This window comes from Cuculus canorus, chromosome 2 (genome assembly GCF_017976375.1).
Source record: "Cuculus canorus isolate bCucCan1 chromosome 2, bCucCan1.pri, whole genome shotgun sequence".
NCBI classification, from domain to species: Eukaryota; Metazoa; Chordata; class Aves; order Cuculiformes; family Cuculidae; genus Cuculus; species Cuculus canorus.
In genome coordinates this window covers 155024891-155052077 of record NC_071402.1, presented here as the reverse complement: position 1 = coordinate 155052077, position 27187 = coordinate 155024891, and the positions used below count along the sequence as shown (strand labels likewise).

Here is a 27187-nt window from a genome sequence, read left to right as displayed (position 1 = left end):
CCACAAGTCAGCAACAATCAGAACAACGTGTGGAAGAGATGCCCACAGTTCAGCTTGTGTGAGATTCAACAAGGCCAAATGCTGGGTCTTGCACTTGGGTCGCAACACAACAGGCTGGAAAACAGCCCAGCAGAAAAACACCTGGGGGTGCTGGTTGACAGTCAGCTGGACATGAGCCAACAGTGTGCTCGGGTGGCCAAGAAGGCCAACACATCCTGGTTTGTATCAGAAGTGCAGCCAGCAAGACCAGGGAAGTGATTGTCCCGCTGTACCCTGCATTGGTGGAGCCACACCTCAAATACAGTGTTCAGTTTTTGGGCCCCTCACTACAAGAAAGATGTTGAGGTCCTGGAGCATGTTCAGAGGAGAGAAATGAAGCTGGTGAAGGAGCTGGAAAAGAAGTGTTATGAGGAGCAGCTGAGAGAACCAGGACTGCCTAGCCTACAGAAAAGGAGGCGGAGAGGAGGGCTCATCACTGTCTACAATTAATTATCTGAAAGGAGGTTCAAGCGAGGTGGGTGTTGGTCTCTCCTTTCATGCAATAGGCAACAGGATGAGATGGAAAGGCCTCAAGTTGTTCCAGTGGAGTTTTAGATGACTGGGTATCAGGAAAAATTTCTTTCCTGAAAGAGTGGTGAAACACTGGACCAGGCTGCCCAGAGAAGTGATGGAGTCTGCTGCCCTGGAAGTGTTAAAAAAGACAGGCACTTGGGGAGAAGGTTGGTCACCATCAACATCCAGATGCTCTGGCTCATGATGTTGTGGACGGGAAAGGGAGTGATGCACTTTGCTTTTAAAGGAAAAGCAGCAATATGTTTATTGATATAAAGCAACTGTATGGTTGCCCTTCTCTCATTCAACACAGACAATCAAGCTAATAAATCCCAAGTCCCTTATTTTTCCACCACTTCTGGCAATGAGGCAGAACTATATTATTATCTCTTGCCTAGGGCTTACTTTGAGTATTTATTTTATTGTTTCTACAAGCTAATGCTAAATCCTTCAAGGGGTGCTAAATCTTGGCTTTCCTGCTTTCAGCATTACCGCACGTGAAGAGAAAAAAAAATTCCTGTCATACACAAATTAAATGTTTTTTTCTAGGAGACTGGTTACACTATTGAATACCCAATTTACAACTCCCTTTCCACTATGAACTAGGAAATTAAAAGAAAAATAAAAATACATAAGTCAGCAGCCTTTCCAGTGATTCCAGCCAGAACTAATTTTTCTGTTCCTACTGCCACAATAAGCTGTGACTCATTAACTCCTAAATGCTGTGCAGGGACCTCTCCCGCTCTTGCCTTCAGGACTCATACGGACAGCACAATTACAGAAAAAGTGAAAGAAATTAAAACTGAGTAGTAAAAAAACCTCTCACTTGACACTCCATAGAGATGGATGCTGGGAAGCTCTGGAAACATGTCTGGTCACTGAATTACTGTGTCCTCTCTGAGAGCAGCCCACTTGACAGTCCCCATAACAAATGCTTTGAGTAATCTGTACTGGCATTTTCAGTATCTGGAAACTCAGTCTTGGTTTATATAACTTTTCCACATCCAGAAAACTCTGTGCCAACTGGCACGAGTCACTTGTAGAAGGGCTGTCTTTTCTTCTGTACTACATCAGTGTTAGCACAAAATATTTTCATAGTACACAAGCACGCACTGCCCAGGTGAATAGCTTTACTCAAGCATGTTCTCTGCCCTCAGCAGGATCTCGGAGCTTGCATGCATGCTGAATTCTTATATTCAATCATATTACAAGATTGCCTCTACGAGATTTTCTTAAGGCACTGCCATTTCTTCAGCCATTCCGTTACTTGAAGCTTCAAAGGACTTTGAAGTCCTTTGTAATAAAACCATTAAATGTCAATGGTTCAATCTCTAAAATTGCATAACTGATCCAATACACAAAGCAACTTGAAAACTCTTTAACTGAAGCCTTTTATTCTATACAACTGTGAAACACCATTTACCCTTCTGACATTGCAGCCTCTTCTGTCAATCTTTCCTGAAACTGTGTTTCGGATAGTTAGAGGAAAAAAAAAAGAAGAAAAATTACAACTTTGGCTGATTTAAAACAAAATTATGGGGAGCAATTCCAATGTGTACACAACAGGACAGCAAGACAACCAGAAAAAAAACCCCGAACAGTGCCTACTGGAACAAGCATAGACCCTTGCTGTTAATAAATACAAGTCAGGATAGTTTCTCAATAAAAGTTACAGTTCTGTTCAACCATTTAATTCACAAATATCACTAAAAATGTGAAGTTATAGCACAATTGTGTCAATCTGAGCATACACAGAAATGAGGATTAAGAACTGAAACTGACTCTCAAAAGACAGGGAAAAAAAGCTTAGTTCTGAACCAGTGAGTTTGTTTAGCTAGGTTAAGGGTGCAGAAGGTAATGATGAAATAAAATACAACGAAAAATATTTTACTTTTTGTTTGACCAATACCGTCCCAGTAATAGAATTTATTGGGACTTCCTTTAGGCCTCATTAGGCCCCATTGATCGTAAGATACAGGAAGGGCAAGAGCATGTCTCCTGAACAAACTCAAATAATATACTGCCCTTTGAAGGCACTTGTGCTTCTGCTTCAGACAAGAATCGTTTTTACACAATTTCTTTACGAGGATTTGTAATTCGTTCTGGCTACAAATGGTTTTCTGGGACAGCCCCACATTTGCTTGTGAAAAGCTGAAATGCCTTTACTCCCTCCCCCCAATAAGTTAATCTCTATAAAAGACTACGAGTCTATGACAGTCACAGATTTTTAGAAATAACAGTGAAAAGAAGATCCGCGTAAATCTATAACAAAAGAACAACTGCATATAAAACTTCGGAAAAGAAGAATAAGTATTTTTATATCATGAATATGAAATCTGCTGAGAAGTTTCTAAAGTTTGACATTAAACATATGAAGTTATTTTCAGAATGGTCTGAAGTTTTAACAAAATGTCACATAGTTTTGGAGCACAGTTACCAAAAATCAGACTAGTGTGTTTTTAGCACACCTAGGACACAGTGCAGGAAGAAGTTATATATATTTAGAAAAAAAAAAAATCATCTTTTTAAGTTACTGCAAAGCATGTTCACTCTATTACGATGCACAGCATCATTGGACTGACCCTGCTACAATATTTATCTAGTGTTCTTATTCCACATGTCAACAGCTCTGGAAAGCAACAATTGAATTGCGGTATTAAAACAAGTCTAAAATTAACCCTTCATTTGCAATTCAATGGGCTGATTCTTTCAAGTATGCAATACCTATTTTCTGTTGTTTTTCTTTTCCAAATTCCTTTAAGTGGAAAAAATGTATGAGTAACCTGTGAGAAATAATTGTAGGAATTTTCTGAATGGAATGTACCAAAAATACCTTGTGTGTAGTTCTGAAATATATTGTGAACACAGCGACTAATATGGCCGAAATGGTTTCATATCAAGCATGAGCAGATGAGGATATTATGCTCTGGAAAAACAAAAGCAAAAAGGAGGAAGCAAAAGTCTGCACTGGATTATCACCCATTCTCTGTACACCTCACACAACACGAACCACTCAAGGACTTCCCATCTCATCAGCTGAGACTAGGACAGACTTTAGTTTAAGTCATATAGATTTTTTTTCCTCTATATTACAAATCTATTAGTCACTTCAATTAAATTTATACTTTCCATCCACACTGAGTCATTAGAAGTCTCATCTACCTTAGGGTTTCAGTGGGCTTCTATAGTACTACTCTTGGAACCAGTACAGAATAGTCAAGTAAATAAGCAACCATTTGGGTCCACTGCTCCCTTCACGTTGATTTCTGGCGATAATGAAGTGTCAGATCACCACCACTCTTCCAAATGAAGTGCTTTACAGTTCGAAGGTCCATGTTTGGATCCAAAACCTAAACAGTAAAAATCCATCTTTTATTCCATAGATCTGCTAGATTGTCAGAAATTCAAAGCTAAAAACAGCCCGGTTGGGCAAAACAATGCCATAGGTCAACTGGCATCCATGATAAAACATACAAGTGCTCAGGTTTTTCAACTAGCAAGTGAACCAGTTGCACTGCTGAGAGAGTTTACCAAACATAACACGTAGTTTCATAACACAACCAAACTCCTCAGCCTTCATGCACTTAGTACGCTTACTGGACAATTCATGATTTTGGACAAATTTCAAACTCTGCTAAAAATATAGAATTAAAAACATTTAAAAAATGGTAGAAATGGAACTCTATGGAATTGCACTAAGTTCATTTGTTTAGTATGAGTAAGTAATCCTACAAAGGCTACTGGTCAGAACCAAATTAAACAGGCATACTATGTAAGTTCTTTCATCCAGCTGCCTGCAACCACCTGAACTTGTGTCAGCCGCCACTTAACATGAGGTCAAAACATTTATTTAGTTTTAAAGCTAAAAGACAATCTACAGAGTATTTCAAGCTCAGCATTCAGAAATTCACAACCATTTGATTGCTAGACATTGGTCTTATTCACAGGCTGGAACGCCTTACTTACCTGGTCCTGGCACAGAAGCTCAATCTTCTCCTCTGCTAGCACAGCGATGTCCTCCTCTTTTTCTTGTTCTCCTGCTTTTTCATTATTAGAAGAGCTAGTTGTCTGAGACTCATTATCCAAGTTTATGATTTTCTCATACACATGTTCCATTACTTTTCTCACCTGCAGCATATCACTTGCTGACAGTCGGTCTCTACATAGAGTAAGCAAAGTTTGGAAGGAAAAAAATCGAGAAATTATATTTCTCAACTTCGCAATACCTTAATCTGTAGCAAACTATGCAAGTACACAGATAAATTCTTCATGTTATAAGTTTAACAGGAAATTATCAGGATCATCCAGAATGCCATGACCATAACAGCAATTTATCCAAAGATTCATACAGCAAGAGGGACTTAGAAAAGCCGTAAGACATTCACAAGACCAAATTAAAATCAACCCTTAGATGATGAGTGCTGTATACAAATCTCATTCTTTAAACAGAAAAGGGATTAATAAGGGCAGGACAGAAGATACAGAATAATAAAAGAAGTAAGCCAGAATATGTTATTCAACCTATCATAGAACGGTTTGGGTTGGAAAGGACCTTAAAGACCATTAATTCCAGCCTCCCTGCCATGGGCCCAGACACCTTCCACTGGATTGGGTTGCTCAAAGACCAATCCATCTCAGCCTTGAAAACCTCCAGGGATGGGGCACCCATGACTTCTCTGGGCAACCTGTGCCAGTGCCTCAACAGAAAAGTTTTCTTCCTAATATCCCATGTAAGCTTAGAACTGTTACCCCTCATCCCATCCCTGCACTCCCTGATAAAGAGCCCCTTCCCAGATTTTCTGTAGGCTCCCTTTAAGCACTGGAAGGTTGCTATAAGGCTCTCCCTGGAGCCTTCTCTTCTCTAGGCTAAACAAGCAAAACTCCCTCAGCCTGGAGCCTACTACCTTAACAGAAGGGCTTTCTGAATTTAATAGCAGCAGCTGTGTTTTCACGAAAGTCTATAAAGCTCCTCTTTCATCAACTGCCTCTGATGTGAAGGATTCTACAAGGCTTAAAGAGGTACTAAGCATTTGTGGAGAATACTGAAAACTGTTGCATACAAACGGTAGGCACATTGTCTATGACACTGACTTCATACCCGAGCACCTGCATTGACTTCTAACCTGTACAGCTCCCAGTTACAGCTAACGTAACAGGCAGACTGTCTTACACTCCTTACTGTAAGGTTTTGTGACTTTTCCTTTTAAAAGCTATTATTCATCACCATTAGAATTAGGAAACATATTATAAAACTGCGGTTCTGAACAGCTTAATCTATACCTTCCTCTGTTTTCTGAAACAAGACTAGGTCTAATTTCAGTAGTTAGTTTTTGCACATTTCTTAGCATAAACTTATGCAACTGTCCACTGAACCCAAAAGAAACCTACAGTTCTTTCAAATATTTTGATGTAATTCCATGTTTCACAGTGTTGCTGCTTAAATGAATAGAAACATCTACAAATTAATTAAGCCCAATATGAGTCTCTGGCAAAGCATTTTTTTTGTTTTAATTTTTCTTTTTTTTGTGCTTGCAATTCACTTTCTGCAGTTTTCAGAGTCAAATCTGCATTACTTACTTTTTTAGAGTTTTTGCCCCTGATGATGAATGAGGCTGGAGGTAGAAGGGAATCTTATTGAATTTGGGCATATTTTTCTAGAAGGAAACAAATTTGAAAAATGTTAATTTAGGATGAACTGTTATCAGCTCCTATTTCCACCAGCTGGTATGTTAAGTTCATTCAGATCCTAATTATCAAAAACCAAGAGAGGTTCTTAATCAACATAACCACTGCAGCCTACTTCCAAATCACTCATACTCCTGAGATGCTTCAATTTTGATGATGCACATGTCAACCAGCTTTTGAATATAAATTATCCTTTATTTCAAAGGAAATTAGCTTCACACTTGAAAAGGATACCAATTATGCGTAGTGCTTTGAATTATTTTTCTAAGACGTTCTGTCAAAAGAAAATGAGCAAAAATACCTTAACTGGACACATCAAAAAACAATGAATCTCAAAGGATCTTGAATAAAGACCTTGAGACCACTTGTTTAAATTTTTGCTCTGTTTCTATTTAAAATGTTATTTCAAATCCTGTACAGTTAAAAAAACCCTTGTAGTTCACCTTAAAGAAAATGAAGAAAAAAGCAAAATCTGTAATAGGATACTTACGTCCACAGTGATGTCAATTACCCATTGTGGCACAGTTTCATTCAAAAGCATAGATTCAGTTTCACCACCTGAATCCCGACATAATAACCTAAGACACAGAGAAATAAGCTTTGTGAATGAAAACAATTATTGTAATGTACATTAAAAAGCTTTCAGGAGAGGATCTGCTAATTTTAATGGTCAAGGAGGTTGAACTTCGTTAGCTGACCCTTCGCATCGTCAAACTGTGAAGGGAAGTGATCATGTATTTTCTACAGGGACCAGAAAAAGTAGTTGCAGGAAGAAGACAGATCCCTAAAGCACACAGAGGTGTCTCAGGAGACCGTAGGCTACAATACACAGAAACTTAAAAACACACTTTGCTCATGGTTTTCATTGAAGTACAAAACTGCCTTGAGAAGAGGATCGGCAATTATTTTCTGCTTGGAAAAAATGAGCTTTGCATGTAAAGCATCTGCTAAGCTCTCACCAAATGAGAAGAATAAAAGCAACTTCAAGACACGCATATAATGGTGAAACAAAGGCACATATAATTTTATAAATTCCAATCAAATATTTTGTCAGAGATTGCTGCAAGCCACCTTCTAGGTCCAATAAGTATGCCTTGCTTCCTCCAATGGTGTCTTTTCAGTGTTGTCTTGAGAACAAGCTGTATAAGATGTAGGATTTACCAGTACAGAATAGATGCCCCACCTACAGTGCCAATACAGATGCTACAGGAAAAAAAAAAAAAAATCAGTTTTCAAAGCTGAAAAAGGCTGCCCTGTTTTACTGACCAATTCACAGACTGGAGTTTACATATCTTTGGGACCTATTCAGCCTGGGAAATAAAGCAACAAATCAAACATCCTCCACCCCTCAAATTTTAAATCCACTATATCAGTAAATATTAAGCGTTTCAGCGTTTGAAAGCTTGGCATTTGTTTTTCAGCACTATTAAACAGTCTCTGATATACCACATATCACAGGCTTTTCAGTGCAGAATGAAAATGAACAGAAGGGTAATCACTATGTACACATTACAATATACAGAAGCTGTGCTCCTATCTGCCAGAGCTGAGGACCTTCTAATGGGTCATCAACTATAACTGTGGGAGCAGAAATCAACTCTCTGCTGAGTAAGATCTGCTGTCAGGGTAATTAATGCTCAAAGACCAGCATAACAGACCTGTAAGAGAAGTTCTACAAGAACATGAAGTAGCATAATTTCATTCTAAAACTAAGATTGGTTAATTAACAGGAAGAGGGCACTCAAAAGGATCTCAAAACTATTACACACAACTAAGAAAAACATACATCTCTTACCACTGTAAAACCCCACACCTTGCCAATGTTCAAACGCACATAAAACTCAGTTGGAAAATGCAAAATAACCATTAGCAGCTGCTTATTTTGCCTGTCAAAGGCATGTCTTGAATATACAGTACAAAATGGACACAAGTATTACATTTTGATAACATTTCTGCTTGCACAAAGAAAGTGATTGTTTAGCCACTGAATTTACATTCTTGACCTTTGTACCTGAACAAAGTGCGTCCTCCAGCCTCACCAAAAATCACTGGTGTGTGTGGTGGCACTTGAAAGTATCCATTTCCTTTCTGGACTCTGTTCTCCTGCTCACCATTCACTGCTGGAAAAAAGTATTCACAACAGAGACTAAATTAAACCTTAAAGCTGGATCTACAAAGACCAAAAAGTGTCTTTTCCACATACAGCTAATGTATTTCTTTAATTAACAAGACCATAAGCACCTAGCCAGTATACAAAAAGGAACACTAGAGAGTAACTAGATTGATACAGGTTTGTGCAAGGCCTATTTCGAAAGCCTTTAATAAAGGGGAAAGAGTCCAAATCTGAGTACTGGTTTTCTCCAGTTCCTCAAGAGAATTAAGATTCCTCAGAGAATGATTCAAGAGAATGATTCCTTAGCTTTCTGACCAGCAACACATGTAGTGAAAGGAAGATCAAAAATCATATCAAGCAAAGAAACCAAAAAAGAAAATCTATTCTCTATTAGAAGAGATAAACATGATACTGAAAACAATTGAAAAAATCTTACAGTTTAAAAGACTTCCTTATAACAGTCCTGCTAACATTTGAGAGGAACAGTACTGCAAATATATACGTATATTTAAGTTCTCGTCTATCTACACGAACTTAAGTGTCCGACAGATAAAGTGTATCTTCTTCAGTCACTGTTCAGTCTCAGTTTCTTAATTGTTACTTTTGAAGGAGAAAAGGAAGACTGATTCTGCAGTGAATACTTTAAACGTTCCATTAACCCACAGCTATTCACAGAAATAAGCACCAATGTTCCAGCACCAATGCTCCAAGAATACAAAAGCCTGAGTTACACTTCTCACATATTGTCTGGCTCTCAAGCTGTAGACTGCCAATGCACAAAAGCATAAGAATCAGCAACTTTACCCTGAAAAGCCTGCCAAGTGCTGCAAGGCTCCATGCAGGTTAGTTTAGAAAGAAGACGTAGCTAACTCTTGGCACATAATGCCATAAAATGGCAAGATACTGCTGAACTTACCATTTTCTTAATTGCATTACCTGTAGAAAGTAATTTCTGAATCACTAAAAGACAAGACTTTTCAGTCAACTCTGAATTAATTTCAAAATAATCCACAAACTTCTGAGTTATCTTTTCTGCCAAATTCAGCCACTATCTTACATTTTACACAGCTGTGCTTATCTCATGCCTGATTAGAGTAGCATTATAACCTTAAAGCACCCCTGTAAGGTGGTTTTGTATAGATCTACATCATGTATTGTTCTAATATCCCTTTAATATATTTTTTGCGATAAAACTTTCTTTTATATTATATTGTTCACAATACCTAGAAGCAAATTGGAATTGCGTCAAGAGAATATTGGCTAACGTTGAATAAGCGAACTATCGCTCTTTGCTGGTGTTATGTAGGCTATTTCTTTTCCAAGTCAGTTAGTTTTGCCAGTAATTGTTTTTCATCATGTTTCTGTAACTCCAGAATCATCTATGCACCTACTCTTTTACAAACTTACTGGAATTCTTAAGATTTTTGCTGACGCTTTCAGAAGGAGAAAGCTATTGAGCAAGTTTTAGTATAAAATAAATTTAAAACCACTAAAAACCATTAGTCTATAATGCACAGAGACAGCTCTAAGACAGCAAGTCAAGTTGTATCTGTTAAAGAAACAGAAATAGAAACAGAATGCATGAACAAACCTTAAAAAAGGAAAATATTAAAATACTAACCGTGATTTATTTCATTTTCTTCTTCGTCCATTGGATTGATATGTGTTCTAGGCCAATACTCCAGAAGTGCTTGTAGCAGAAGCCCTCCAAGGTTCACTGTCAAGATATAGCGAGGTAGAACTCCAATTACACAAAAAACATGGACATTATAATATTCTAACATTTGATCCACAACTGAAAACTCTTCTGCAAATCTCAGTAGTTCTGTTCCCAAAATAAACTATTTATGGGCACAGAAATCTGCTTCTCACAATCTCAAGCACTACTATCTTTCAGAAAAAGCTGATTTTAGAAGCACTGCTGTTGGATCACTCAAATCCTGTAACATTCCCTAGGTTAGGTAAAAGTTCCAAGTTGATGAATATTACTTCTTCCCTTTTTCTTCCTGAAGGTTTAAAACCAAATTAAACAGAAAACCGGAACATCACTAAAATGTTTTGAAAAACAGCAAAAATTCTTATTGGAGAATCCTCTGCCGAATTTTCTCAAGAAAATAAGGCCTACAATCCAACCAGCTACTGACTTACGTAGTACTGGAACTTTCTGAAACAAATGTTGGAATTTACTCTGCTTTTTTGTTTCAATAAAACACTAGTATTAGATAAAACTTACATTTTGGATCAGAACCATCTGGATTGCTAAATCCAGCATCCTTTGCCGAAACCCAGGCTGCAAAGCAGTCACTTTCATCCAAAGTAATTGTCAGCATCTGTTGGAAAAAGACGACCAGGAAAAGGAATGCAAGAGTTGTTTTGTATGAAAGAAGTCTCTGAATTTATTTTGTTCTTATGTAGCCGGGAATGTGAAGAACTTCTAAATGCATGACAGCACACTTTGTTTACCTAACTGTACTAATTCATAATTGGTATTGGTGGATTTAAACTGACCATATTATGAGGGAAAAAGAACAAAACCCAACAAAACCTGTTATTTAGGTTATTAAGAATTCAGGTAAAATTTGCTGGTTTGCTTCAGAATAAATCCAACCCACCAGATAAACAACAATTGTTCTTCAAAACTTATAACACACTAAAACCTTTGTAAACAAACAGTTTATGAAAATACACGTAACATGACATCAGAACAACATATTTAGGAGTTTTGTCTCACCCCAGTTTTCAAGTCTACTGAGAACCAGTTTGGCACATACACCATTTTAAATCTCTTCTTAATTTCTTCTTCAAAATCTACTTTCCCAAGGTCTTCAACTTTACATGCCTGCACACCAGAAGAAATACACAAGTTATTAAATTCTGAGTTTTGGGCCATTTCAACACCTCAAATCTTTTACTTGACTTTCATATACATTTGGAGTGGTCATGACTTATGATTTTTACATGAGTTCTATAGTCCAGAAACACACGAGTTAAAGGTTTGCATTTTTCTCAAAAAATTGAATAATAGTTTATGTGACAAGAAATTTTTATTTTTTATTACCCAACAGTAGATGTTTAATCCAAAATGACATACTTACCTTCAAGACATCCCAGTATGCCACATTATTATTTGTGTCTTTGGTTAATATGTGTCTCTTGTCGTTAAGGATGTGGCACTGAATAATACTAGCACCCCCTAACAAACAAACAAGAGTTAATGTCACTACAGTAATATTTTTTTTCTAATATTACACTGAATTGAACTGCATAACCTGACATGTGTGATTATTCTTTGGTTTCATGGTTTTAAGCTGAAAGAGGGCAGATTTAAATTAGATACTAGGAAAAAACTTTTTCCTGAGGGGGGCGAGTCCCTGGAACAGAGAAGTCGTGGATGCCCCATCCCTGGAGGTGTTCAAGGACAGACTGGATGAGGCTTTGAGCAACCTGATCCAGTGGAAGACATCCCTGCTAATGGCAGAGGGGTTGGAACTGGATGGTCTTTAAGGTCCCTTCCAACACAAATCATTCTAGAATTCACTATTTCATGCAAGATTTGGATATTACCAAGGTTTAAACACTACTTTAACTGCAAATAACACTAGACAGATGATAACCACATTGATTTCAACTGAGAAAGAAACATAGTGTTAGGTGGCTAAAAAACTGAGCCAGTTTTAAAAGAGCTACCCTTTCTGCTAATGATAATAGATTTTATATGTCACTGTGGAAAAAAGCTGTTTACCTTTTATAACTTGGTCAGGCTGTGTACACAGGGGTGGTATAGGATTGGTACAATCATTATCATAATCTCCAGATGCTCTAAAATTATTAATTCCCTTCAAAGTCTAAAGAAAGAAACAAAATGATGACTCAATCATAGTAATCTATAGACTTTGCCTTCACCTATACTAACTGCCACTTGATGCTGCTCTTTTGATGCCAACTATTCAGTGCCAAGACATTTTATTCGTAAAAGCAGCATAAATACATAGCAAAGGAAGCAATTCAAAGCTTAATGTCTTTCAATCAATTTCAATATTAGTATTTTATGATTTTTTCTTCAAAGAAAGCTTACAGAAAGCAAGTCACAGCCAAATTGCAAGCAACAGTTCACCAGCTCCCAAATCAAGACTGCAAATCCCATGACTACTTAATTGAGTTCACAGAGTATAAAATATATCACTTACCCATTTACTCACAGAGGATTTCGTTGTTGCAACCCAAAGTGCTGGAGGGGGATCAGCTGATCTATCAAGCTCCATCTAAATAATGAAACCACAGATACTTTCAGGCACACCTCACTCAATTTTCCTTTGTTAAATTAATATTTGCCCTGGGTAGTCCCACTCCCATACTTGGATGTATCTCAGAATCAGCAGTACTTTCAGTTTGGTAAAGAAATATGAAGTTTAAGTGAAACTAAACTGCAATTTGTGAAACCCCAGAGAAATTGTTTCAAATATTCAACAAATAAATTCTGGACAGGAACAACAGGAGATGCAATGTATCTGAACAACCAGCATTTAAAATTGCTTCTAGGCGTGATGCAATCTCGCCTAACGGACGGTTCGGTAAGTACAATATTTTCTGAATTGCTTTGCATTTAAATACCTCATATGGTCAAAAAGAGAATGTAAGAAATTCTGTATAACTAAAAAGCAGAACTTGATACACGCTTCCCTCTGCTGTTACATTTCCTGCACAATAAGGAATCACTGAACCTAAGATAGTGGAGACCCCTTCTGATCTTTGTACAGCTGAGCACAGCTTTCATTTGCCATTTTGAACCAAAATTTCTGAGATTCTGACTTTTCCAAAACTACATTTATATCCAGGATTTCGTCAGAACATACTAAGCCAACAAAGTTCATTCACAATGGAAACCAACTGTTTGTATACTGGTATCTGTGTTGATCACACGCTCCTTGCACACCTACATGTTCTACCTATTCCATGGTTGTATCATCTAATTACAGACAGCAAATAAATAAATCCAAAAAAGTGCCTTCAAAAGACTCAGACTTGTCCATGCAGTTTTCTCCAGTTAAGAAAACACCATGTTTTGGTGTTCAAAGAACCTACAATAAATTTTACTCTTGGTTCCCATGAGCATGCACATATTCTAACAGTTGTGTACATATATATATATTGCTGCTAAGAAACATCAATTTTTGTCTACAGCCTTGGCAATGCCAGCCTAGTTTCTTAAAACCATCTCAGAGTCTGATAAAAACAACTTCTCATGCTTGAAGCATATTCGATTTCAGTAGCATTTGAATTTTCATATTTTCGGTGCCTGCTAGGCATTTATCTTCTTCAGACAATTAAGTTTCAGATGCAATTCAGGAGGAAATGCCAATATGCTTAAGATGTGGTGTAGAAAAGACCTGTTAGCCAATATACATTCTTTTATGAGCTTATACCTCAAGCCACTCTTCCATTAGACAACATGCAACACAGTTACACTTTTATATTATGAGGTTGCCCAGAGAGATTGGCTCCATTGTCAGAGAGATCCAAAAGCCATGTGGATACAGTCCTGGGCAACCAGCTCTGGATGTCCTTGCTTGAGGAGAAAGGTTGGACCACATGACCCCAACAGATGACTTCTAACTCCACCATTTCTGTGATTCTCTGAACTAAAACAAATTACCTTAAGAACTGGTGCCTTTTCTTCACAGATAAGCACACGGATATCAGGATTTCGTAAATCTGTACAATAAATCTTCCTGTCTCTTCCTCCTGAATAAACATGAGTGAAGGCTTCATTGACCTGCAGAGCCCAAACACCTTCATCATGGACTCGATACGTGGCTATACACCTCTGCTGCCCAAGGGACCACAGGCGGATAGTTCCATCAGAGCTGCCTGAAAGACACTGAGCAACAACCATGGTACTTAAATCAAGCAAGTATTTAAGTCTTTTAAAATATTTTTTTCCATTTTTTATATTTTTCCATTAAGACAGGGCTAAACAAAGACTGGCAGTTAACTCCTGTCACAATTTCCAGAGATTTTATGTAAACCACCCTCTCTGTACCTACATGGACTTGTAATAAAACAGAGCTTTCATCCACCAGCCTCTCCCCCTTAATCACTAAACATCAGTAAAATACTTAAGCTCCCTTCTGTAATCTAAGGCATAAAACAGTTACTATATTGAAAAAGAACAATGACATCTCTGTGTTCTGTAAAAGGACATTGAAGCACATACCTGGGTGCCATCTCTGTTCAACAACAAAGCTTTTACATTGTCTGTGTGCCCTTTGAGTTTCATTAGTTTTGCACAAGTTCTCGGATCCCACACCCTTAGAACCTATGTAAACAGACAATAGGTAAATGGCATTAACATAATTCTTCCCTTCAATGCATTTTCTCTACACAAAATTAAGCCTTTCCAAATAAACTGACCCTTATTCTGACACAGACATCCATCACCAAAAACATACTTCTTTAGAACAAGACGCACAACTAGATCTTATGCACCTCATGAACGGATGTAATTTTCTTCGCTTGATTTTAATTTTGTTTGCTTTGGCTTTTTCTGTCTTCTTAAGAAATCAAGGAATAGAAGTGACTGGAAACAAGATTGTGTGTTGTGGTCAAAACACGGTTCTGAGAATCCTCTCAGATGCTTCACTGGTGTATCCCATTTTCATTTTTATATTGATTTGGAAATTAAACACTCAAGGTTAGATCAGATAAAAAAACTGAAGAGAAACTTTAGGGTGCTTCACCTTCCTTTACAACAAAGATCATGCGCTGTTGCTTGGGAACACTTGAACTTTATTAGGTCACTTCATATCCCATTTCCTGCAGGGGTCTTAAAAATTGCTGGCACCACTTCTTTCAGATCTGTGGCAATTGCTTCAGTTTTTACAGTCATCTGAGTAACGTGCCCCCAAAAGCAGAGCTTTTGTGGCGAAATGTAATGATCTCTGACAGACAGAGGGTTACACAACATGATCTGCTTGCCTCTCCTATGTATTAAAGCTATATAGAAATAAACATCTTCAGACTGCGGCAGGTATTTGTATCCTACACCTACATTTCCACTTGAAAAAGTGTCTACGCGCACCATTACAAACACAGAAGTTGCTGCAGACAGACTGAAAATGAATAAAATTGTCTCTTTATACTAAACTCTGAACTGAAGTGAAATAAGCCTCAGTGGATTTTTGCTTACCTTTTCTGTGGACCCTGATACAATAACTGTTCCCATTTGATTCATTGCAAGGCTGTAGATAGAGTCTTTGTTCCCACTCAGGGAAGAAGCTATTTCAAAATAAAATTTACATTTTCAATTTTAATGCTTTCATTTGAAAAACATATTCAATCAAAACCTGCATTTTAGGGTATTATAATAGCCTTTGACACATAAAAATAGTGCCACACTGTCCCATATATAGAGTTGCTTTAAAAGAAGACTATAGATAGCATATCGTTAGGAAAATCATATCCTAATTCTTAAATTACTGCTGCATAAAAATTAACCCCTCAGACTTAAGGTCATTACCAATCCAGTGCCCTTCTAGTACCACAGTTCAGTGCCAGGACCATCAAGGTACTCTTCTCGACTAGCTTATTAGACAATGATACTTCTATGTGTTCTTATAATATCACAGCATTTGGATGTCACTGCAGAGATTTTTTTTTCCCAAGGCAAGTAGCAGTATGATCCTACACTATTAAAGGCTCTTCTCACTATTCAGCAGAGATGCATTGCTGGAATTATACTGCAGCACTGAAATATGTTACTTCAGCACAGATGCTACCTCTGAGTTTGGGAAAACCATATGGCAATTCTTTAGCATCACAACTACCAGAGTTAAGGAATTCTGTACTATCTAACCTGATACGCTTTCAGACAGATTAAAGCACCAATCTCTCAAGCGGGAAAAGCACAGACACAGCAAATGAAAATCACCTATTCAGAGAGCACTATTAGGTACTTCATCAAGCATCAAAACTACACTATCAGTATGCCAAAAAGGCTGAGAATAGTAACAAACTGTAGAGCCAGCAAAAATGTGAAACTGTATATAACGATTAATGTATATTGTGGAAACAAGTTTCTGACACAGTATTTGTGACCCAGTATCATAAACACTTGGTCACAGTGGAAGAATTATGCAGCTTTACTTCAGGGTCTTCTTAACTACCAAACATAAACTTTCGCTGTCCCAGTGTAAAAACTTTCAAATGAAATCTATTATTTGGAGCCAAAATGAACTGAGAGTTTTCCACTGTCTCCAGAGAATAGCTGAAGGCACAAAGCAGAACTGAAAACTCCTGAGGGTTAGCACACTGTTCAAAAACTGTAATCATTTATAAAAAGATAATGTGCAGTGTTATCATAAGCTAGACATCAGGAACAGAAGAGTAACACTTAAATGTACAGAAGCAAAATTTATGGCACAACAAAAGCAAAGCTTGACTCCACCCTCTCCTGGAAACACTGTTAGTTGGGAGCAGCAGGAAAAAAAGAAAAAATTCCCTCACTTATCCTTCCTCTCCCTTGTGAAGCATGGCTGTTCTAACTCTAGAAATGCAAATTTAGTTGTCATCTTAGAAGTAATGCCTCCAATTCTGTTTGATCTTGGGCTCAAAACAAAAAAAGCATCAGCCCCTCAATACTCTCAATCTTGTAATTATGATTCACTAAAATTCTGTATCACTGTTGTGGTATTGAAGATGGGTTTTTTTTTCCCCAAACCAGTTTTTCTTTCCTTCACATTTCAGAAAAAAAAAAACATTTAGAGACCTATCCTCTATTCTAAATGCCATGACTGTGGGCTGCTGTAGAATTTTCAGCTATTCTATAATGCAACGAAAGGACCGAGTACATACTAAAACAACCTTAAAATTTCTTGCAAGTTTATGTACACACAATTGGCATCTACAGTCTTAAATTATTTCAGAGATAATACTACTCAATAAAATGCATTGCATTTGCATCCCCTCCCTCGGTTACCTACTTGTAACGGTGTTATTTGAGGCAGTCAGTGCTGTTAGAGTATTTACATCCCAGAGGAATATCTGTCTGTCCAGCCCAGCAGACGCTACCAGTTCTTTATCTTTTGCATATGCTAAGGCTTTCACATAATCCTACAATAAAGGAAATATAACTACGTGATTCAACAATATCCATTTTAAGTCTACACGTCAATATTTAAAAGACTACTAGTAATAACATACAGAGTTTACCAATAATGTTTTTTACCTTATGTGTCCTTAGTGTTGACATGCAAAATCCCTTATGTGCATTCCACACCTTAACAGTAGTATCTGAAGAAGCAGATATCACTGAATTGGAAAGAATAAAGAGTAAACTTTAATGGCTTACATATTACTTTTGCATATAGTTATACTAATCCAATTTTCTTTCCAAAAAGATTAAAAGAATTATATCTAAACACATCTAAATTTTCAGTAAAACACCTCATTAAACTATTTATCAGATCTATAATACACATGACGAACTAAATTTACATGCTAAAGAAAAGCTGGAAAATAATTAAAGCAGCAGATAACATACTTTTACACACAACTTCTGAATACCGTAGTTTTCAAACATTTCAGTACTTACATGTTTTACCATTGCAGCAGAGCACAATATCATTTACCCAATCCGTGTGATGTTCCATGGATGCTATATAAGGGTCTTGCTGCAAATTAAGAAAAAGGTTTATAAGGTCTCTTCACAAATGGAAAAGATTGTGACTATCAGATCCTGTTGTGACACCTTCTTCAACCTTCAAGTGGATCAAAATTTGCCTACTGTGGAGCTGCATGAAGTCACTTTTCTAGACTTTTGTTGTGAAATAACTATACAGCTAGGTAGGATATAACAAATTAGTTTTCAGCGGAATACCCATACATTTTAAACTCAATTTTATTTAATATATAACGTCACACCTTGAAGTGTTTGGGTTTGTATCACAGAAAAACTTATAACCAAAGCAACAGGAATAATCAAGCTAATACGTTTTCAATTATGGGATTTGACTTGTTCTGCTCTGAAGAGGAACAGAACAATCAAAATGCAATACAATGATCTCTCAGGATCTCTCCAAATCACGAACTTCATGAAGTTTCATATTCTGCACCTTTTCACATGGAAGCCCTGGCTTCCAGCAAAATGCTCAATTTCCTAACACTGTCCTTTTGTTCTGTGGTATCAAACACCAGTATATGCTGAGGGCCACCCAGCTGGAAAGCAGCTTGGCAGTAAAGAATGTGGTGGTCCTGGCGGACACCGGGTTGAACATGAGCCAGCAGTGCATCCTTGCTGCAAAGAAGGCAAATGATATCCTGGGCTGCACATGGCAAAGCATGGCCAGTAGGCCGAGGCAGGTGATCCTTCTCCTCTCCTCAGCACTGCTGGGGCCACCTCTGAAACAGTGGCTCTAGTTCAGGGCTCTGCAGTACAAGAGTCAAATGAAGGTACTGAAGAGAGTCCAGTGAAGGGGCATGAAAGTGATTAAGGGATTGAAGCATCTCTCCTATAAGGAAAGGCTCAGAGGGCTGGGACTGTGGGAGAAGAGGCGGCTCGCAGGGAGATCTCATCAATGTCTACAAATACCTGAACAGGGAGTGTGAAGGAGGAAGGACCCAGGCTCTTTTCAGTGGTGACCAGTGACACGACCAGAAGCCATGGGCACAAAACAAAACACAGGAGGGAACCTGTGAATATCAGGAAACACTTTTCTACCGTGAGTGCGATTGAGCACTGGCACAGGTTGCTCAGTGCAGTCTCCATTCTTGGAGATACTCAAAAGCCATCTGGATATGGTCCTGAGCAACTGGCTCTAGGTGGTCCTGGTTGAGCAGAGGGGGTGGACAAGACGACCTCCAGATGTCAGAAAATCACAGAATTGTTTAGGTTGGAAAAGACCTTTAAGACCACCAAGTCCAACCCTTACCCTAACACTTCCAAGCCCACCACTAAACCATGTCTCTAAGCACCACATCTCCACATCTTAAATACCTCCAGGGATGATGACTCCACCACTGCTCGGGGCAGCTGGTTCAAATGCTTGACAATCCTTTCTGTGAATAATCTTTTTCTTAATATCCAATTTAAGGTCCCTTTCAACCTCAAATATTCTATGATTCTGTGACCACTAATTTAGTTTTCACAACCCAGTCTTTTGATAAACTTTTAGTTATTAAACACAATGGCGAAAGTAAGCAGACCAACAGAGTGATCAATGCTTCCTTTTTTCCTTCAAAATAAGGATAATAGTAAAGAGAAGATGACTTAAGCTTCTCCAAAAATATCAAAATACGCAAAATACTCATCAACTAAAGTTAACAATGCATCAAAACACATGTTCAAAACTAAGAGAATATACACAGCCTTAGTGACCGTATTTATGTCTCCTTTATCACTAGAAATGACATCATTCTATATTTACCTTTTTTTTGTCTCATCTGTGATTAGTACTTTGGAGAAAAAGCCCAAACGTAGGTTTGTAAAATACCACATATTTTGTTATAATATGAACAAAATAAAAATTATTTTCCTACCATAATTGGAAGCTGTTAAAAAAACAGTACAGATGTATACCTGCAGGCAGCTTACTAGTATGTTAATGCGGAAAAATAATCAGTTTAGATTGAGGAATCCTCTCTTGACTTACCTTGTGCTGATTGACACTCCATATCCTTATAATAGAGTCTCGGCCTGCTGTGAAGAGTCTGTTCAATGCTGGATCCAGCTGCAGTGCATTCACCCCATTTCGGTTATACTTCTCCACTTCATCTCTAATCACATAGGAGACCTAAAATACGTTGACACAAATCCAATTACGGTATTAAGATATTGACTTGGCCATAAAATGCTTAGTTAATTACATTTTTGTGAGGTTCTGGGGTAGAAAATATTAGGAGCTTTATATGCATTCAATAAGCCTAACCATTTGAGAGTTATCAATACCACCTCAGTCATTTCCCTCAACCCTTAAAATGGGGATGAATCACAGACAAGATGACAAGACGACAGCAGTGCTAGAAGTGTAGCCCAAAGGATTATTTCAGCATTATAACTCAAGCTTACATTCAGAGAATCCTTACTTCAATTCCCTGCTTTGCGCAGATACTCTGGGTAATCCCAGACAACACACTGAGTCTGTGTCTCAGTTTTTAGTTTCTATAGCTGGGATGACAGCATTTTCCAGACTTACAAGGGAAAGGATACATTCACTAAGGATTACAAAGCACTGAAAGTCCGCAGATACAAATTCTAGATACCTATTTAAGTGTTGCTACTATTTTGAAACCATTTTTTTGAAAAGAAACCTACCCATTTCTAATATAGTAAGTATTACAACTATTTAGTGCTCTTTCAGGCAGATAAATGACTCAGTTTCTTTCCTTTGTATTTGACACACTGCAAAGGCTACAGCACTCTCTATTATTGCTCAGTAAATACAATTACAAGGCACTGCGGTTTCTTTGGAGCTTCTCAATTCACACTGTGCTGCACCTCTCCTGATCACAAGGTTTACACCGATTTTCTGCATTACTATGAGGAAAGCCCTCACACACACAGAAACAAAGGGGAAGCTGCCAGCTACGCCTCTTCCTGGATTCTGTAAAATATAATCAGAACAACAAGGTAAGGTTTTTAGGCTTGGTATAATCCAATGTGCCCACAGCATTTGGATGTGTAAGTACCAGTGTTTTGATTTCAAGGGGTAGGCTTGAGCTACAGATCAAAAGTAATTTTTCACTCCAATAACTGCATTATAGCAGTATAAAGAAAATGCTTTCCAGATCAGATGTTACACAAAATAAAATCAACAAATTAAAAATGATCAGCATTCCTCATCATGGAAGAAATATCGTACAGCACCTCAGATTCTATAACACCAGAACTGACAAGTCCATTTGGTGAACGGGGGCTACACCTCAACTGAGTTATCCCGTCCTAGTGCACCACAGTAAGAGAACTGATGCTTCTAAGAAAGCACATGTCCAGTCCTACTGCCCATTTTAAAAACAGCTGCAACAACTCTATAGACTAACACTAGAGGACCAAAATCAAGATACTCCTCAATCCTTCTGCCTCAATACTCTCCACTACCATTACATAAGTCCATTTACTGCATTTATTATGTTATGTTCCAATGCTCTTTTTAGTCTTTGTTAGCCATTCACAGTCCTTCTAGAGACACAGCTTGCCCTCCCAATTTCAGATTGTGTCCTAATTTCCAACACTTTCTGCTTCTCACCCATTCCATACTCATCCATAATATTCTTGCTATCCATACTCATCTCCACCTACACACAGCTTCAGAGAGATATTACTGAGAGAAGACATTGTAAACCACGCATAATAGTGTTATGTTACAACACTTCAGTATTTCAAGTATTTAGCCTTTTGTGATGCAGAGAGCAAGATGTATGAGGGGGTGGTGAAGCACTGGCACAGATCGCCTAGAGAAGTCACAGATGCCCCATCCCTGGAGGCGTTCAAGGATAGGTTGGATGAGAGTTTGAGCAACCTGATCCAGTGGGACATGTCCCTGTCCATGGCACTGGGGGATTGGAACCGCATGATCTTTAAGGTCCCTTCCAACCCAAAGCACTAAACGATTTTATAATTCTATGTCTACGTTGCTGTAAGACCTCTACAGACTACTTGAGTTAAAGAATGTTACAAAGTGGAGGTATAACCTGATACAAAACACAAGGCAAAGGGCTGGCCATCAAATCCACCCTGCTTTCAAACTCTCCAAAAAAAGCTGATGAAAATATTCAGATAAAAATACTAAACATGAGCAGGTAAGACACAAATTAAAGCACTTCAAAACCTAAAGGTCAGTAGATCAAATCTGGTGTTAGTTACCAGGGAGAAAAAAAATCTCATCCTGAAATATAGTGTCAGACTCAAAATCAGTGGGGACCCTTGAGCTCTCTCTTCTTCAAACTGCTAGCAGGATATTTTGTGAATAAATCCTCATTTTTTTTTCCATTTGTTCTTCTTCTGTCAGTCACTTCCCATATTTGTCATACAGTCTAATACAGAATTATCACTTTTCTTCCATTCATAAATAAGACCGTCAAACAATGTCAGTCGTCCAGGTATTTTAAGGAGCTTTCTGCTCATCAGAAATTATTTCTTTAATTTACAAGAGTTCAAGTAAAGAACAGCCATAAATAACTATTTTAAACATGTAAAAAAGCAAATGCTGACTTACTTGAGAAAATAAGGTAATTGTCATATGTGACTGATGCGTTCACAGGACTGTTAATTGAGAATCACATTTCTACATTAATCTTGACAGAAATAAAGTTGTTGCATAACTTCTTAAAATGCCATAGATAAAACATTTTCTTGCTAAAGAGCTAAATATTTTTCTCAACACAGAAACTAGCAGTGAAAAAAGCTCATGAAGATTAGATATAGAAAAATAATTTTCAAATCTTTCTATAATGAAATTTGCGTATCGAATAAATTTCCACCTAGAAAACCCTGAAACTGTGGCTTTCAGCTCAACTGGGTGCATAAATATGACCCACAGTGAAAAAGATCTCCTTATTCTGTAAAAAGACAAAAATAACTTGAAATTCATTTTTTAATTTCATAATTTTATAATAAAGATGCTAATACAAATCACTTATGGCACAATTGCCATATTCCATCACTAGGTTTTGACTGTAGGCGTGAATTTATTCCAGCCAGGCAGAAAGTTTGGGGCAGCAGTCACAATGCAGCCCTTCGAAGGCAGCTACTTTAAGCCACCTGCTGAAAAGTGGCTTCACCTTGACTAAATTCACAGTAACATATCTTAAAGCTACAGCACAGGGCCCCCTGTTTCTCATCACACAGCAGTTGTCTGACACACCTCTGCGTTCCCATTCCCCTCCCAACTCAGACAACCTTCCTGTTGCAGCCTTTAGACACACAAAGCTAAGCTTAAGAAACACCAACAGCCTAGAACCAGACATTTCAAATGCCCAAGTTACATTTTAACAATTAAAATTGTTAGGTTCTCAATACATAGGTTTTATTTTGAGGCCTAAAATATCTATTCCAATTAAACCTTTATAAACATATATGCAGAAGCACCCTAAACTTACTATTTTGGACGGTTACCTGTAAAACAAGTGCATCCAAGATAATAATAGTTCTAATTTCCATAAACTTCAACCAGCTCTCCTGACATGTAAGGAATCAAGTTCCTCCACACCCAAGACACATTTGTTTCAAAAGCTTCTTCCCTTAGCTTCACGTGTTTGGGAGAAATTCACCACCACCACCCAAAAACCTGAGGTAGCCGCACCCTAAATGCTGAGGCATTGGGAAGCAAAATAAATCATCAGTGATTTTAATTTTCCATCAGCAGCTAATAGATACAACAGACACTTAAAATCCCATTACATGAACAAAAGTCTGTCTCTAACCAAGTAGGTAAAACAATAAGAGCAAAAGAAAATACCCAGCTTTTATTCAAGTATTTATGTATGCTTATAATAACCAAATTTATTGTCTGCAGATTCAGACTTACAACGTCCTGGCTGAGACACAGATCAGCGTAACAGTATCTGAAGTGAAAAAAGTCACGTAAAACAATGAAAACGGAAAGATGACACCATAAACAAAACCAAACCCACCTCTCAATACAAGCTTTGAGCTAAATAATGTTTGGAAAGGAAGGTAGTAGTAAAAAAGGAAACTATGCACTCTTTGATGCATGCTGCTGTCAGGGAAATAAATAACACTTCATAAAGAAATAGGACTACATCAAAGAAGTATCTAGTTATTACAAAATCCCCCTCCTTAGGAGGGCAGCCTGCAAAAACTTGTTTATGGTACAGGCAACAAAAGAGATATTATATTTCAGATTATTTGTACTTTAATGAATGTTAGAGAGAGGGGGTTTTTTTGAAGGGCAAGGGAATTCCTTATGCAGTATTGACTGAGTGCTTAAGTTAACCGCGAGAAACACTTAAGGCCATAAAGAAATGTATATTTCTGCTGGATGATAAAACACAAAAGTGCTCAAAGCCTGAACCCATATCCATTTGGAAGGAAACTAATGCTATTTCAGGCTTAATCAATATTTCTTTTGGTCGCAGTGGGCAGATAAAGCTGAAACTTGCACTTGTGACTAGAAGTGGGAAGCTTTGCACATCGATAAAGCACTAAATCTTTTTCGTAGTGAGAGCTGTAAAAACGTTTAAAGTGCTGGCAGTATCACAAAAAAAAAAAAAAAAAAAAAAGCTGAGGACCATATTAAACCCATTTTCATGGCTTGGTTGTTAAAGAGCCTTGAATCACCTTCCATAGAACAGCAGGCTGAAAGAGTTGGTGTTGTTCAGGCTGGAGAAGCGAAGGTTCCGGGGAGACCTTCTAGCAGCCTCCCAGCAGTGAAATGGGGCTACAGGAAAGCTGGGGAGAGGCTTTTAATCAGGGAGTGCAGGGATAGGATGAGGACAGACGGCTTTAAGCTGAAAGAGGGGAGATTTAGATTAGATATTAGGAAAAAATTTTTTACTGTGAGGGCAGCGAGGCACTGGCACAGGTCACCCAGAGATGTTGTGGACGCCCCATCCCTGGATATGTTCAAAGCCAAGTTGGATAAGGCTTTGAGCAACTTGGTTCCAGTAGGAGGTGTCCCTGCCCTTGGCAACAGTGTTGGAACTGGCTGATCTTTAACACCCCTTCCAATGCAAACCGTTCTATAACACACAGACATTTCAGTAACCCCAGTCTCAACCGAGGCTACAACAATGCTCTCATGGCCATGCATAAACCATATCACGATGCCCAATGGTCTCTTTGGTGAGCTGGGGATGCTTACGCTCATGAAAACAACCAGCCTGATGGATATGATTCTTCATAAATTCTTCTTCTTCAATGATACTTCTTGTATTAAGGCCACAAACTCCCTTTAGGAAAGGCTGACCAGAGCCAGAACGGGCTGCCGGACGGTGGCTCAGCTCCGTCTACCTGGAGCTGGGGAACCAGACATGGCTGGGCAGCCAGAAGCAGCTCCTTCCCCTCGGGGGGGGGGGGGGTGGGGGGGTGGGGCACGCCGCGGCGGCCCCAGAGAAGAATCCCCTCGCCCCTTCCACGGTCGCTAAGGGAGGCGGGAAGCGTCACTGTGGGCGGTCAGGACATCGTGGGGAGGGTCTCCCCTTCACCTCAGAGTTGGTGAGGGAAAGGGAAGGACGCCACTGCGCTGCCATAGAAACCTCCAATCCCTGTCTCCTTCAGGGCCGAGCGGCAGCGTCCCTGAGCGGAGGTCCCCCACCCCCGCCGCCAAGTGACCTCACCGCCCCTCGCCTCCTTCTCCTCTTCCTCCGGCCACGCCAAAAGCCGCGCCACCCCCCCACAGCCCCCACCGGGCCCCGCCTCGCCCGCACCTGCACTTTCCGCCGCCCCGCCGTGTTCTGCCGGTGATGCGCCGCCATCTTGCATGTTGACACTCTGATGCGATTTCCGGAGGAGGGCGAGATGGACCGGAAGTCTCATCCCTATTCTCCGCTCCGAGCCCGCGCAGCGAAGCAGGGAGGGGCCAGACGGAGGCAGGACCACTCATACGGGAGGGGGCGAGGCCGGAGGGGCTCGTCGGAAGAGATGGGCGTGGTCAACGGCAGGAGGCGTGGTCGGATAAGGGCGTGGTTGAAGGGGGCGTGGTCAGAGGAGTGCGTGTTCCCAATGACAGGCGGTGTCGCCGGGGCAGAGCCAGGACCAGGGAGAGGGCGTGGTCAAAAAGAGGGGCGTGGTCTAAGGCGTGGTCAGAGAATGGTGCGTGGCCTGAAAAGGGGCAGGGCCGGATGGGGGGGTGACTGGGACTAATGAAGGGGGCGTGCCCAGAAGAGGGGGCGTGCCCAGAAGAGGGGCGTGCCCAGAAGGGGGTGTGGTCAAGGGTTGCCCGGTGTTTCATGAGGGGCGTGTCTAGCTCGGGGAGGGCGTGGCCACGGAGCGGGGCGTGGCCGAAGGAGGGACGGGGTCTGGGGGCTGGAGAGTTGGGCGTGGTCGTGTAGGGGGCGTGGCCAGAGGAGGGGAGGGGCCGGAGGAGAGGTTGGGGTTGAGTGAGGGGGTGTAGCCAGAAGAGAAGGGGAGGTTTTGTTTTTATGCACCATCGTGATGATGGTGCATAAAAGCTCAATTGTTGTCTAGAGAAGTTTTGGACGCCCCATCCCTGGAGGTGTTCCAGGCCAGGCTGGATGAGACTTTGAGCAACCTGATCCAGTGGGAGATATCCCTGCCTATGGCAAGGGGGTTGGAACTGGATGATCTTTACAGTCCCGTCCAACCCAAACAATTCTTTGAAATTCCCCACAAGTTTTCTTTCACTGGAAGCAGAGTATGTTTACTGTCATGTTGTTGTTTTATAGAACAGAGAAAAACTTGCTTTCAATATTTTCAGAAGTACTGATGAAACAATATGTTGAAATCCGTAGAGAGGTTGGGAGCCGGCAGTCGTTGGGTTTGAGCTCACTCATCCGCTCATGAGGGCTGAGTTCTTCAGGTGAGGATGGTGCTGAGCAGTGCCCCTTAAAGCTTCTGAGTTGATGGAAGCCCTCTTAGTGCCCACGTCCACCTTCTTCTTTCTATGGGTCCATGGCGAAGGACAAATGCTTAAAAGCAAGAGAGATCCTGCCTCTCACCTGGTTTGAAGCTGCCCCTCTGAGCAGGGAGCAAAGACTCAATCGTCTTCCCCAGAGAAGATCATGTTACTTTGTGTAATGGAAAAGAATTCCTGAAAATGATTGTCTGATGGGATAAAATTTAACACTGTCTTCCAGAGATGCTTACCCACCATCAGCTCTCACATATCTCTTTGGCACTTAAACTATTAATGCAGAAAGTGCTCA

The 27187-nt window shown here is 39.4% G+C and overlaps 1 protein-coding gene across 2 annotated transcripts; it reads right to left on the bottom strand.

The window, feature by feature from the left end:
* Positions 1-1919: 1919 nt before the first annotated feature.
* On the bottom strand, positions 1920-25857 carry WDR48 (WD repeat domain 48). Of its 2 annotated transcripts, none has more exons than XM_009558296.2 (19): positions 25730-25857; positions 19996-20136; positions 17940-18018; positions 17574-17656; positions 17329-17458; positions 15537-15625; positions 14565-14666; positions 14004-14228; positions 12538-12612; positions 12093-12195; positions 11446-11543; positions 11082-11189; positions 10584-10680; positions 9972-10067; positions 8249-8357; positions 6728-6815; positions 6130-6206; positions 4519-4711; positions 1920-3902 (listed from the first exon to the last, which is right to left on the bottom strand). In XM_009558296.2, exons 1-19 carry the CDS (start codon positions 25775-25777, stop codon positions 3807-3809), a joined length of 2037 nt encoding a protein of 678 aa, XP_009556591.1. In that variant the 5' UTR covers positions 25778-25857; the 3' UTR covers positions 1920-3806. The 2 variants fall into 2 exon arrangements, with proteins under 2 accessions (XP_009556591.1, XP_053914163.1); XM_054058188.1 differs by having other exon boundaries at positions 8249-8354.
* Positions 25858-27187: the final 1330 nt, after the last annotated feature.

Coding starts and splice junctions, on each gene's coding strand:
- WDR48 (XM_009558296.2), bottom strand. CDS start 25,777: ATGGCGGCGCATCACCGGCAGAACACGGCGGGGCGGCGGAAAGTGCAG. Junction 15,626..17,328: donor CTCAAATAACACCGTTACAA/GTAGGTAACCGA, acceptor ATTTTGAAATAG/CTTCTTCCCTGAGTGGGAAC. Junction 10,068..10,583: donor AGATGGTTCTGATCCAAAAT/GTAAGTTTTATC, acceptor ATATCTTGACAG/TGAACCTTGGAGGGCTTCTG.